At 53.0% G+C, this 14181-nt stretch overlaps 1 protein-coding gene across 5 annotated transcripts in view; it reads left to right on the forward strand.

Moving 5' to 3' along the window:
- EPB41L1 (erythrocyte membrane protein band 4.1 like 1) overlaps positions 1-14181 on the forward strand; it is a 94557-nt gene that overhangs the window by 51693 nt on the left and 28683 nt on the right. For 3 of the 5 annotated variants that reach the window (XM_067307919.1, XM_067307921.1, XM_067307923.1), the window contains 9 exons: positions 4319-4526; positions 6098-6262; positions 9760-9864; positions 9956-9998; positions 11380-11455; positions 11899-12117; positions 12251-12338; positions 12799-12951; positions 13749-13846. In XM_067307919.1, the coding sequence (XP_067164020.1) occupies positions 4338-4526; positions 6098-6262; positions 9760-9864; positions 9956-9998; positions 11380-11455; positions 11899-12117; positions 12251-12338; positions 12799-12951; positions 13749-13846 (1136 nt within the window). In that variant the 5' untranslated portion in view covers positions 4319-4337. The remainder of the gene's footprint in view (positions 1-4318; positions 4527-6097; positions 6263-9759; positions 9865-9955; positions 9999-11379; positions 11456-11898; positions 12118-12250; positions 12339-12798; positions 12952-13748; positions 13847-14181) is intronic. The other 2 variants (XM_067307922.1, XM_067307920.1) reach the window with 1 other exon arrangement.

Consider the following 14181-nt stretch of genomic DNA (forward strand, 5'->3'; position numbering starts at 1 on the left):
TTTTCCCATCACCGGAGGATTTGAATCAGAGCTTAATCTGCTAAAGTAGGGCTAGCTGGAAGAGTTGCAATGAAGTCCTCGTCTCCCATCTTTGAAAAAACACACATCCAGTCACACCTGTAAGGTCTCCTAGGGAATCGGTATTCTGTTTTGCAGGGAAAGGGGCTTGGAAGAAAGTTTTGAAACTTCGAGTGAAAAATTCAGTGTGTTTTTGGTTCAAAGTGATTATTTGCATTTAGAGATTTCATGTTAATTAGAAAATGCACACACTGAGATCAAAACTGAAGTTCTTTGAAATGATACACACACAGATTTGAATGAGGAAAGTGTAACTGTTTCAGTTTAAAGCTGAAAAATAGCAACCCTCCATCCTGTTTCCTCAGTGGAAAAAATACTGATGACGTTCAGAATCTTCTCGTGACCCTCGCCAAGCATGTGGATCTGCTATAAGAGAGATTGAGTTGATGTTCCTCAGAAGATAGTGGCAGGTCATCCTGCCTGTCCTGGGAGTGGGCACCCGGACCACTGGGGGAGAGCTTGTCCTTTGCTGCCCTGGAGGGTGATGCCAGAGGGCGGCCACACCAAGCATTCAAAGCAGGAGGGGGATGAAAAACCATGTCTTCTTTTTTGAACAAAATCCTTCTGCCGTGACCTCAGCAATCTTCTCCATATCCCTGTGTGTCTGCATTTGAAAGGCTGTTCTCTCAGGAGCCAGACTGGTTATTGCACCTATCTGTGTTTGACATTGGGTGCAGGGACATCTGGAGAGGAGAATAAGGACAGGCTTCTGAGCTAAAACAGGCATGGTACATGGGGGTGGCTGGAGAGGCAGAGGAGGGATGGGAGAGCATGGATGGCCTCTTCAGGTAGTGCATTTCTGCATGTGCATGATGCGGGAAGGTGCTGTCGTGGAGGAGATGCAGTTGCTGAGGTCTTGCGAAGCTTTACTTGACAGAAAATGAGGTGTTTGAGCTGCTGTGTGGTTCCAAGGAGATGAGCACTGAGAGTCGTTTTCCTTGAATTTGCTTCCATTTGAAGAGAGGATCATGAACCAAATCTTACAGTTTTTCTGGGTATGACTTCAGATCTTACCTTTGTGCTGGGGACACCTGAAGGCGGAGGTGGGACACGAGGTGCGGGACATTCTGCTCTTGCTGGTGCTCCTCAGGCCTGACATGCAGACATGCTCCTGGGGCCTCCCTGGGGGTCCTATCCTGCCTGGCTCTGTCTGTGCCCTTTCTCCCTGTCTGCAGCCTGCCCGTGTCTCCCTAAAGCTCAGGTCCTTGCTGAGCCCCTTTCCTCCTCACTCCCTGGCCCTGTTGTTGCAACAACTCCACCTGAAGCATGCATACTCCCATCCCTGCTCTGCTCTGCTCTTCTAGACCAGATCGTTTCTGAATTCAGGCTGCTGGGTGCTGCATCATTGCACGTGGGCGTGGTTCAGAGCAAGCAAGCTCAGAAGCAGCCTTGGACCACACCAGGCATTTCCTTGCACCTCCGCTGCTGAAGAGCCTGCACACGGGTTGAGTCAGATTGTAGAGTCAGTAGTTATGGCTTGAAGCTGGCAGAGAAATCTTTGTAAAGAAAAAGGAGTCTATTTCTGACTGACTTAGGAGCAGAGGCACAGTTCTGACCGGGCTCTTCCTCTCTCCCACCTGCTGAACAAAACTTGGGAGTTGTGGGGATGCTGCTGATGGGGGGATATAATGTCATCATGTGATTTGTCCAACCCCAGGGCAGGCAGCTCCTTGGAGGCTTGGCCCTGTGTTGATGCTGAGCTGTCCTGCAAACCTCACTCCCTTCTACATTAGTGTGGGGAAGTGCTACTGGTGGCTGGGGTAAAAACCTAGAGTAGTTTGACCAACAGTCCTTGTTCCCTGGCAAGTGAACCTGCGAGGAGGTGAATCCTGGGAGAAGCAGGCTTCCGACCTACACAGCCAGGGGATGTGGGTTGTGATTTCAGACATGAAGATCAGAAGTATCCCATGTGAGGTTTGATGCTCCAAGTTGCAGGTTTTCCCCCAATTTGCTGTTATAAACACTTGCTCAACGCTGTTCATGTGGCTGTGATGTGGGACGGGTAGGTGACGTGACTGTTGGCAGCATGCTGTCAACTGAGCCAGCTCTCCCATCTTCCAGAAGCAGTGATAGCCCTGCAAGTGCTCCCTGTCCCTGGCTGGTCACTGAGAGCCTGGGAATCCTTCCTGCCCATTGCTCAGTGCAAATGCACTTTGCAGCTATTGCCTGCTGATGCCTCAAGGCTGGCACATGGCCCAAAGAGCCCAGCAGCAGGGAGCTGGGGGTGTGTGACCAGCCCTGTGTGACCAACGGGTGACAAGTGCAGAGGGTGCTCGATGTCTCGTGTATGCAGTGGCTCATTTCCAGGGAGGCCCTGCCAGTCCCACTGCTTTTGCAGATCAGCAGGGCTGGACGGGTCAAGAGCCAGTGGTGTCGTGTGGGCTGTGCAGCTTCATGATTGCCACGGGAGAGTGCACGCTGTGTCCATCTTTAATGCAGCCTTGAGCCATGCACTCAGATCATTTGTGCATGAGATGAGCAGAGGGGCTGTCTCACTTGCCACCGTCTTGTTTTGCTGTCAGCAGTGCTGGCCACTTCCCTGGTTAAGGATCATTGGTGGCACTGGCAGGAACAAAGAACAGGGCTCTGTGCCTCAGTTTCTCCGCTTCCTACTCCTTACAGTAAGGCCTGGCTAGAGGCGTCCGCACCAGCAGATTTGTTCTCTTAATTTGCTCTCGGCTGCATTCAGTAAAGCTGCTGAGTGCTTTTGCTTGGGTAGATGATACTGTAATGCAGATGGCAGAATGTGTGTACAGGACAAGAAGAGCATAAAGGATTCAAAAATATGTTTTTTACTGAGCACCTGAAGCCAGGATCAGTAAGCTCTGAAATTGTATCTCCCTTCCCTACTCTTGGCTGGTGGTTTTGTGTTGGCATCTTGTGCAGGAGAGATGGTGAGACTGCTCTAGCAGAGGCAGTGGCAGTAGAGGCAGGTTTTTGCTGTCCCTGCCTGCCACACAAGATCTGGGCTGCGAGGCTGTGGGAACCCAGCTCGTTTGCTCTGGTGGGAATTCCAGAGGGGAAAAAACAACCATCCCGGATGCAATATACAGAGTTGTCAATGTTTGCAAATTCCTATGATAATGCAGCCCTTTTACCTGATTCACAGCCTGATCTTTCATCCCAGAAAAATCCCCTCCATTTGTAAAAATTCTTCTAAAGGTACCAAAGATCCCAGTGATGGGGAACAGGCTGGGCATGGCCAAGCCTTCTCTTCTGCCCAGCACTGGGGGTGAGCCCTACTCTCTGCTCTCATTGCTGTGCCCAGCTCCCCTCCGTAGCGGTGTTTATTCAGTGGCACTTTTGTGCATCCTTCCTGTCCCAGGGACCTTCAAGTCATCAGAGCCTCTGAATTAAATATAATTCTATTCAAAAGGCAGTGGCCCTGTATGAGGTGTGGGCTGCCCCAAAAGGGCTCTTGCATGCAGGGTTTTGATAGCTCAGTGTTTGAAACTGGAGAGTTCCTGCTCCTTCGTTGCACCGAGTACAGAGGATTAGCCTCAGCTAGTGCAGGCAGCGTGCACCCTTGTGTGTCATGGTGGGGGCAGCTCGGTGCCCCAGTGCTGAGGGGTTCAGTGTGTGCTGGCACAGGGCAGGGATAGTTTTCCATCCTGGCTGTGGGTGAGGTGGAGCCCTCTGTGTGGGCTCTGGGAGCAGGAGGGGTCCTGCTGTCTTTGTGCTCTAACCCGCTAATCCCCTTCTTTGGGTGCAGCCATGGTCACCACCTTGCTGGGCCCCTGTGGCACCAGATGGGGACATGCTGGGCCTGCCAGCTGTAAGCTGGCCTCAGCGGGCAGGGAGCATACACTTTCAAACTTGGTGTTTGTATGGGCTCTACTTCTCTGGCTCAACTGAGCGTGAAATTCTGGCATCCCACATTGCTTGTCAGCCTGGATCAGAGGCTTCCAGCATTTCATTCGGAGTGTCCTTCCCACATCTCTCTGGGGAGACCTGTCCCTTGTCCCTGAGACTCAGAGTCCCAGAGACTGCTGGCCCTTTGCACAGCAGCAGTCTGCCACAGGCAAGAAGCAGCATGAGCCAGGTGGCCAGCAGTGCTGTTCGGTGGGGATCAGCCAGGGACACACCGTAGGTTCGTGCATGCAGCAAAGGGCTCCAGGGCCTCCGTCTTCCCAGCTTGCATTTTTCATCCCTGTGTGCTCCAGTCCCTCAAGCTTGGAGGTTGGGATGAAGGCTGGACTGACTGTTCATTTTCTCTGTCTCTCTCTCATACCTGTGCCAGGGCAGACTGAGTAGCAGTCATGACGATGGAGACGGGCCCCGATTCGGATGTGAAGAATGTGCAGGAGGAGACCCCACAGCAGCAGCTGGAGGCAGCCACCCCTGGCCCCACTGCCATGGCTGCCAGCCCCGGACCCATGGCCAACAGCCGGGAGGCTGAGGCCAACGAGAAGCCTGCGGCCCAGCCTGACTCCCAAAATGCAGAGCTGGTGAGTAGGCGACAGCCAGGAGGTGTGGGCCAGAGGAGGGAAAGATTGTGGATCTGGATGACCATCATGAGGAGAATCCCTCTGGTCTGCAGGGGACAGTGTCCACTGCCCAGAAGCCTTTGGTAGCCAGTCCCAACAGCACTAGGGAGCAGAGCTGGTGGCAGGTCCTTCCCCACACTAGCCCAATCTTCACAGAGCAGAGCAGAGGAGCCTGGGCAGAGTGGCAAGGGAGAGTCTGGCACTGGCTCCCCAAGTGTTGTTGTCCCAAACCTGGCAGTCACCTGGTTCCAGCACTAAATTCGTCCACAAAAAACTGCTGCCTGCAGAGAGATAAGGTGGGCATGCTGGGTCTGGGTGGGCCCCAGACCACTATGTGCCAGGCCCTGCGCGTGAAGATGTAGCTTTCTTCAGAGCCATCCTCCATGTCTTGGCTCTGCAGCCTCTTGTCCTTCCTTGGGAATGACATGTGCCGTCCCCTCCTAGGGAGTGGGGTGCAGGGCTGTCCAGCCATGGGGCCTGCAAGCAGAGTATGGGGAGCTGCACGGTCCCTTTCCCCAAAATTTGCCTGCTGCGATTCCTGTGCCGAGCTGTGAGTCCATACATATAGCCCGTGCATGCGTGCAAGAGGCCTACAGGGCACAGCAGATGGAGGTGATGTGCCATGGCTCTGTGCACCAGTGCTCCCCCTTGCTGCATCCTTGCTCCTGTGCAGTTGTTGCAGGGAGTCCTGTGCTGTCCCATGCTTTAGGCCTACAACAACCCCCAGGAGCACTTTCAGGAGATTAGCCCCATAAGACCACTGCTGCAGATAAACTCTGCTGGCTGTTCCTTCAGCCTGGCTACCACCCAGCTCACTGTGCAAGTCTTTACAAAGTGGTGGCACTTTGTGAATAGGAGGACAGGTAAAAGAAAGAGTACTGGAGCCCAAAGACTAATGCCCTAATTATACTAGAAATGGCACTGCCATGGTATCCAAACCAAGAGAGGGAGAAGGAAGCAGGTAGCCTAATGTCTCAGAAACCAACTGTCCCTGGCAGAACTGGGAGCAGCTGCTTTACCCTAAGATTGACACTGCCAGGCTGGACCAACCAGCAAAGCAGAGGAGACTTAGCTCCATCCTGCTAAGGGAATGCAATGATGTCTTGTCCCTGCTTGCTGAACAAGACAGTTTAGCATGGTGGTCTCAGGTGCTGAATTGACATTAAGCTCATGAGTGTCATTTTTTCAGAAGTCCCCTCCTGCCTTGGCATGTGGCAGTGATGCTGAGCGCTCACAAACCAGGCATGCCACCACAGCTCCTTGGTCTCCTGCATTCTTGGCTTCAAGCAACCAAGGAGAGGGCTATGCTTGCATGGCCTATGTGGTAGAGCCCGGAAAGCTGGACCTGTGGCCCTTCTCCCTTTCCCATGTCCCTGAGGGGCAGAAGGAGAGGGTTGTCTTCTTCTGTCAACTGTTGGGAGCTCATGCCCCTGCTTGGCTGCCCTTGTCTCCCTGCCTGTCCTCAGGGCTTTCCCCCAGCTGCCATCCTGGCAGTGGGTGCAGGGTAACACTATGTGCCTCTTGCCCTCCAGGGCACAGAAATGGAGGAGAAGGATTACAGCGAAACAGATGGGCTCTCTGATAAAACAACACCCAGCAAGACCCAGAAATCACCCCAGAAAATCACCAAGAAAGTCAAGAGTGCCCTCTGCAGAGTGACCCTGCTCGATGCCTCCGAGTATGAGTGCGAAGTGGAGGTAAGTCCCAGGTTAGGGCCCTCAGAGGTGCTCAGCCTTTTCTCTCCCAGGTGGCCAAGGGCTGCTGTCCCCTTTGGCATCCTTCATCATCAGGGTATCACTGGGGAGGGTCGGTGCTTTGGGCCAAAGAAGAGACTTTGGCAGGCTCATCTGAAGGATGCAGAGTCCCTAGGCTCCTCAGTGTGACAGTCTGGTTGCGGCTGCAGCAGCCCTGCTGGGTTCCCTGTTAGGGCACATAGTTCCTGCTCTGCTCAGGCATGAATGCGGTCTGGGAGGCACTGGGGAGAACTCCCCTGCCATGCCGTGTGCCGCCTTGCTCCAGCTGCAAGTTTGTGGCACTGTGGAGGAGCAGGCTCACAGGAGAAGGGTGCCATAGGTGCACTTGCCCACCTGCATGCATACATTCAGATTGCTCTGTACAGAAGCTTCAGGATATGTTGGAGCCAAGTCTCGGCCCGGGAACCCTTCCAAGCCTAGGGCAAGAGGAGTTATGCTGGCTTCCAGCAAGTACCCAGATGTCAGGGCTCCTCCAAGGAAAGTTTTTTATATAGAAAATAATTCTAATCTAATGTAGAGAAAATGATTCTCCATTTGCAAGCTTCATCCACAGAAATGGCCATTTAAGTTGAACTTTTCAAAAAAAAAAAAAAAAAAAAAAACCTGGAAAGACAGACCCTAGCAGGGAATTTCAGCCTAGCCACTAGCTATAGGAAAAACATTTAAAAAGTGGGAGCTTAATAGGTGGAGGATAGAGCTCTGCCTAAAAATATGTGCATGACACATGTCTATATATGCCAGTGTATCTGTTGACACCCCAAGAGCACAGCATGTTTGCTGTCCTGTGTGCCAAGGCAAAAGATGTGTGTGCATGTGTCTGTGCGAAGAGACCAACATGCACAGACCGACTCAGCTCATGCAGCCAGGGACAGGCACAGACATGTTTATGTGCATACACACACAGATCCACATGCATTTTGGCAGTGTTACAAACTGCACCTCACTCCATCCTCTCTGTTTTCATCTTGCAGTCCTGGCTGTCCCTCCCCATAAAACTGGCTAGCCAGGGACCATTTGGTGAGGTGTATCAGCATCTGGAAGCAGCGTGCTCGTGTGTGTGTGTATTTGTGTGTAAACAAGGATGCATCCCTATGTGCGCATGTGGTTTAGTGGGCCCAGAAAGATGGTCTGACACATGGCGCTCTGTGCATACGCTGCCTGCTGTTTGTGTAGCGTTGTGAGTCTAGTGGGAGTGTGCACAAGCAAGTGTGGAGTGGGGGTGTGCGTGAGCGAGCCGATTTCCCCGGCATCGCAGGGCAGGGAGCAAGGAGGCTGGCTGGCTGTGTGACACTGCCGTGACATTGCAGAGCAGCTCTGGCACCTGCCTGGGAATGGCACTTGCCAGTGGCCTTGTTCACACTAGGAGCTTGCTGCAGTGCTTGTTCAACTGCTGTCTGTATGGTGACCACTCTTTCAGCTCATTGTCCCTCATAGAACAGGTCTGGGGAAAGCAAGGATTAATTCAAGGCTAGATTTTGGGCTAGTTTCTGCTGAAAGCGGATGGAGGGATGGCTCTGTGACCCAGGTAAGGTGAGAGCCAACTAGGATGAGAGGGGTGTTTGCTGGAATGCCCATTTCTGCCCCAGCACTTGTCGCTGTCTCCTGCCTGCAGACTCAGGAAGACAGCACTTCTTTGACCTATGTCATGTTGTTAGTGGGAGGGACATCTTTTCTGTTAGGAGGACTAGGAACTTTGCTTTAAAAAAGCAAAAGCTGAGACTCTTCATAAATAGAAATCCTTGTGCCTTTGTCAGGGAGACCTTTGCAATTGCCACTGGTGAATGGATTTTTGTTCCCCAATGGGAGTAGCAGTGGCTCAGGAGCTGCCTGGGTACAGCAGACCTGGATCTGTATGCAGGTCCTGGCTCTTGGAGGTCTCGACTGCATAGGATTAATGAACATAAGAAACGTGGCTGTATGCTTTCCATGGTTGCATGGGAATAGTGAGTGCCTCAAGGCAGCTGGCAGTCGGGGGGTCTGGCCCCTGGATTGCCATACTGGAAGCAGGTCCTTTGATCTCAGTGCTCCTGCAGCCCTAACTGTCACTTTAACAGTGAAATTTGTCACAAAGAGCTTTAGTGACTGTGGAAAGATTGTAAAAAAGTCATTTGGGGTGTAGAGGAGAGAAAGAATTGTTTTGCAAAGAAAGGCTTCTGCTGAAGTTCTTTCTTTCCCTTGGGCCTGATTGAAAGAATTTTTGCCTTACCTGCATAAAAGGGATGTTAATGCTTAATTCTGTAAAAAAAAAACAACAACAAAAAAAACAGCCAAAAAGGAAAGTGAAACCATTCAATATGAGACCCTACATGCATCACATGGTGTGTAGAACCCCTGTCTTCAAATCTTGGTTCAGCAGGAAAGAGAAGAAGATCCAGAAATGGTGACTGAAACTGCTGATTTCCAGATGAGGAACAGCTTAGAAGTGAGGTCTCTGAGGCAGTGAGTGCTGAAGTCATACAGATTTCTGTGGGAGAATGATGCCCTGGACCTCAGTGTGCAGGGTGCTTGGTAAAGGTACTTGTGAAACAGGATACTTCTGAGACGGGAGATCGGGAGCTCCCAGTCTGAAAATACATGGACTAGGAGGCTGTAAATATGGGAGAAACAAATGGGCATGTCAAAGAAGTAATTCTTCCATCTCCATAAGCAATAGCTGGGACTCACTGCCACAAGTAATGAATGGAAGATGTACAGGAGAATTTTAAGGACCAGATAATGAGGACATCCTCCATCACGGTGCATGGCTCAGGCTCTTTTTGCCTCTCCTCCATCCTGTCATGGTTCAGGAGCCAGCCAGCCCCTGCCAGAGGGCATCAGGAAGGAGCTTGTCCTACAGGTAGTGTCATCTACCATGAGCTCTGTGGCATGTTTGTCTCAGCTATCCAAAGATACCTGGGTACCTTGACCCTGCTCTGGTTTGGTATCACCATTTCCTGAGGTGACATGGGGCCTGCAGCCTGCCATGTGCAGGTCTGTGCTATGGTGATGCTGCTTGCAGTCTGTGGGCAAGAGATGGCCTGAGTGTGTGTGGCTGAATAGGGTTCCTGTGACTCTGGGAGTGTGGGGTGTTGGGGAGCTAGCATTCAGGATGGCAATTCCAGGAGCCAGCCATGGTGGAGAAGGGGCCCAGGCTGAGCTCTTTCTGAGGAAAAAGAGCTGTTCTTGAAGGCAATTCTGCAGTTTTCCAGTAGTGACCTGGAGAGATGATGCTGCCCTTAGCCAGGAGGGCCACAGTGGCTGCTCTCCCCCTGCAGTGCTTTCTACCTCCTGGCATGGTCCGGAAACATGGATGGGGCACTTGGAGGCAGGTGAGGGTGGAGGTTTCCTGGGCCCAGCAGCTGCTGCCTTGATCTGCCAGGTCTGAAGAAGCACAGATAAAGCCTGCTTGTGGCCTGCCCCTGCTTCTCTCTTGCTCCCCTGCCTATCTGTGTCTCCTGCAGAAGCATGCCCGAGGCCAAGTCCTCTTTGACATGGTGTGTGAGCACCTCAACCTCCTGGAGAAGGATTACTTTGGCCTTACCTTCTGCGACTCGGACAGCCAGAAGGTGAGTGTGAGAGGGTCTCACTCTGCAGGTTGCTCCCTCCCCAGCACTTGGCCCTTCACCCCCTCCCTAATGTGACCTCTCCTTGTTTCAGAACTGGCTGGACCCCTCCAAAGAGATCAAGAAGCAGATCCGCAGTAAGTGGCCGGGGAGGGTTGTTCCTCTCTGGGTTTGGGGCTCCCCACTGCCCGCTGGGCTCCCAGTCAGCTTGGTCCCAGCCATGGCTTGCAGCTTGGCTGAGCCCTCACTGCCATTTGCCGTGGTAACTCTGTGCCCTTGGTAGGTTTCAGATCCCTGGCTGATGTAAAGAAACAAGGAGCAGAGATACAGCCTGGGAGCCTGGCACTCTGAGGGAGCTGAGTATAGGATGCCTGGGAGATCATGGCTGCAAACTGGGCCAACATGATGACTTAGCTGCTGTGACAGGAAGTCTTCCCTCTTTGCTCCTTCCCCTTCCTGTCCCTCGCCCCATCCCTGTTGTGCAGTCCTCCCCAGTCACACTGCTCTGACTTCACTGGATTCTTCCACAAGCTGATTTAAATTATCAATATGGCAGAAGATCAGCTTGTGGGAGACTCTGATGAGCTCCAGTGCTGAGGTGACATCAGCGCCAGGAGCAGAGAGTGAAGCGAGGCTGGTGGCAAGAGCAGGCCTCCCCTTTCCGCTGCAGAGCCTGCTCTGAGAGTATGGGCTGAGATGAGCCACCAGCACCTCTGATCCCAGTCTGCCAGCATCACTGGCTGTTGGAGAAAGGCCCCTCTGACATGTCCCCTCCCCACCTGCTCTGGAGGGGACCTGTGGCAACTGCCCTGGGCACAGGGGTGTCATTGCCCATTCAGCTGTCCATTAGCACCTGGATGGTCCTGTCTGCCTTCGCTCTTGCTCTTCTGACAGCCACAAGGAGTCAGGCTCTGGGGCAAAGGACCGTGTCTGCACCGTCAGAGAGCCGAGAGTGGAGGGGCTGATACCTGGTCCCTCTGCAGGTGCCATCCCCATGTGCCCTGGCCAAGGAGGATGAGGGTGGTGGAACAGGTTGGGGCGGGCTTGCTGGGTCAAGTACTGGTGTGCAGGAGGGCCTTTGCTTGCGATGTCTCGTGGACCATGCACTGGGGTGGCAGGAGGACCATTGCCCACAGTGTCACCTTACTGGAACATGTGAGACTTTTGCTGTGGCAGTGGGATTTTCTTCATGAAGGGAGTTGAGCCAAAGCTCCCAGACTTGTGATGCTTTTCTCTCCCGAGCTGTTTGGGGAGTATTAACCGAATCATGCTAGTGTCTGGCTCATTGAGTGTCCAGAGCATCTGGAAGCTGCGCAGTCTCCCAGGGGTTAATCTTCCTTCTCCAAACAGCTTTTGGAGTCCCCTTGTCCTGCCCTGTGTTGGCCTGGGGTGAACAAGGCCTACCCTTGAGACCCTTAGGATATTCCTGTATGTCCATGAGCAGGAGTGAAAGAGATGTCTGATGTGTGCTTGCACCCAGCAGGGGCACTGCCCTTACCTCTCTCTTCCCCTTGCTAGGTGGACCCTGGAACTTTGCCTTCACAGTTAAATTTTACCCTCCTGACCCTGCCCAGCTCACGGAGGACATCACGAGGTGAGGACAGTTCTCAGGGGCTCATCACACACTGCACAGGACCCACGTATGCCTGTTGGGAAGGCTCACTGGGCAACTTCCTGAAGGGTCGTGTGGGAGCATGTGTTGGATGTGTGGAAGGGCAGTGCTAAGCAAAGATGTTGGTGTGGGCAGCCAGGGAAGATGGCCTGGGGGAGGATTTGTTGTCTACCCTGTGTGCAGAGGGTGGGATGGGGGTGTGTAAATCACATGCAGAGCAGTGGGTGAGTAGGTCTCATAAGGGACCGAGAAGGCCGCGGTGGGAGGTGAGAGGGGGCAATCCCTGCGGGGAGCAGTGCAAGGTGGGGGTGCCTTCTTTGTAACATCCCTCACCAGAGAGGTCCAGCCTGCACAGCATGTCTGCATGGCTCTCTGGAAAGCGCATGCCTTCACCCGCTCTTACCCTCTGACTCCTCCTCTTGCAGATACTACCTGTGCCTGCAGCTCCGTGCAGACATTATCACGGGGCGCCTGCCCTGCTCCTTCGTCACGCATGCCTTGCTGGGCTCCTACGCCGTGCAAGCTGAGCTGGGGGACTATGATGCTGAGGAGCACGTGGGCAACTATGTGAGTGAGCTCCGCTTTGCCCCTAACCAGACTCGAGAGCTGGAGGAGCGCATCATGGAGCTGCACAAGACCTACCGGTGAGCCACAGGAAGGAATGGGGCTGGCTGGGGGCAGCTCTTGGCAGCTGGCAGTGAGGGAAGGCACCAGAGTGCTGACCTACATCCCTTGGGGCTCCTGGTCACATTTTCCTCTCTGTCTGTCTCTCCGCAGGGGCATGACCCCAGGCGAAGCAGAGATCCACTTCCTGGAAAATGCAAAGAAGCTCTCCATGTATGGAGTGGACCTGCACCATGCCAAGGTACTGGTGCTGTGAAGCTGGGGGAGGGCCGTGGCCAGGGGCTGGGCTCTGTCCTGCCCTGTCCTGGCACACTCCTCCCTGCGCAGCCCCTTCCTCCCACAGTCACACTTCTCTTCTGCTTCCTCCTCCTTCTTCACTCCCATCCCACAGCTTGCTGGGGCTCCTCAATGTCCTGATGCCTGGGAGTACTGTAGTGTCTGTAGCTCCCACGCTGTTTTTATACTGTCAGTGCAGTAATGTGGAGAAGAGTTTAAATGTGAAGCCCTTTTGTGCAGGTGGGGTGCCCCATAAGCATAAGCACAAAAGCTAAGTGGTGTCATTCCTCTCTGCCAGCCAGTCCCATGTATCAGAGCAGCTAATGGGAGGGAATATGACACCATAATGTAAGGTGGACTCCAGACTGGACTGGTCCTTACTGGGTGGCTGAGCAGTCTCCACCTGTCTCTCTCTCCCCCTCCAGGATTCGGAAGGCATTGACATCATGCTGGGCGTCTGTGCCAACGGCCTCCTCATCTACAGGGACAGGCTAAGGATCAACCGCTTTGCCTGGCCCAAGATCCTCAAAATTTCCTACAAGAGGAGCAATTTCTACATCAAGATCCGCCCTGGTGAGGTGGGTGCCATGGACTCCACGTGGTCCAAGAGTGGGGCAGGATACCTACTTTTCCTGTAACAGGGTTGTGCCTGATGGGGAGGTCTTGACCTTGCTCCAGTCTCTGCCCCAGCAGTTCCCAAGTTAATGGCCATGGCTAGCCAAGAAAGCACAGCTCCTTTGGCAAATGGGGGTTGTCAGCAAGTGTTTTCTTGTTGGGTCTCTTATTTTCTCACTGAAAAAGTGACTTTGGCCGGAGCACTTCAGCAGGTCTGATGGCACCCTGTACAGCTCTCCCCAGGTTCCCTGGGTGCTGTGACCCCTTTGGCATTTGGATATTGCCCAGGAAGGGGGTTTCAGAACAATTTTTGATATTTTTTTCTTTAATTTTCTATAAACATTTTCCCTCTTAAATTTTACTCTTTTTACTTTTATATGCACTGATGGGAGAACACATTTCTCCTCACTTGTTTAGCAGAGGAGAGGAAAGCAAGGAAAGTACATCTAAAGTGGAGAGAGTAAATCTGTCTCACCAAAACAAACTAAAATTTTTTTATTTCTTGAGGAAATGTCTCTTGAACTGAAAAGCCATTTACAGTTGCAGAAAGTGCTTAGGCTGGAAGTGTAGGTGGAAGAATGGATCCCCTCATCCAGCAGTGCTGGTCGTGGACCTTCTCAGTGCTGGTTTGAAGAATATATTATTGCATGGCCATGGCTCCTGCTAGGGGAACCTGAGGGCCTTGGTGAGGCAGGTCCCCTCCCATTGTGTCCTTTAGAGCAGGATCTGCCCGTAATGGCATGTCTCTGTCTCCTTCAAGTATGAACAGTTTGAGAGCACCATTGGCTTCAAGCTGCCCAACCACCGTTCTGCCAAGCGTCTATGGAAGGTCTGCATAGAGCATCACACCTTCTTCAGGTGAGGAGACCTTCTCCATGCCTCAGAGGGAGACGTGCTGCTGCCTGTGGCTCATCTCAGCCTGTTCATGTGGGGAAACAGGAGACTCTCCAGTGCTTTCCTCGGGCTTCCTCTGCCCTGCCCTGGGAGGAGCTGGCTGTCCTCCTCTCACCCTTAGCCTGTGTAGGAGCAGCCCTCTCTGCCCTTGCATGCCCAGGGCTGTCCCCTGCGTCATATCCCTGTGGGAATGGCTACTCTGCCTTTTTTGGGCCGAGAGGAGCAGGCTCTACCCATCTCTCATCCACAGACCTTTTCTGCCCCGTGGAGTGGGAGGCTCTAGGTTGTCCTTCCCATGT

This window comes from Apteryx mantelli, chromosome 18 (assembly GCF_036417845.1).
Source record: "Apteryx mantelli isolate bAptMan1 chromosome 18, bAptMan1.hap1, whole genome shotgun sequence".
Lineage (NCBI taxonomy): Eukaryota > Metazoa > Chordata > Aves > Apterygiformes > Apterygidae > Apteryx > Apteryx mantelli.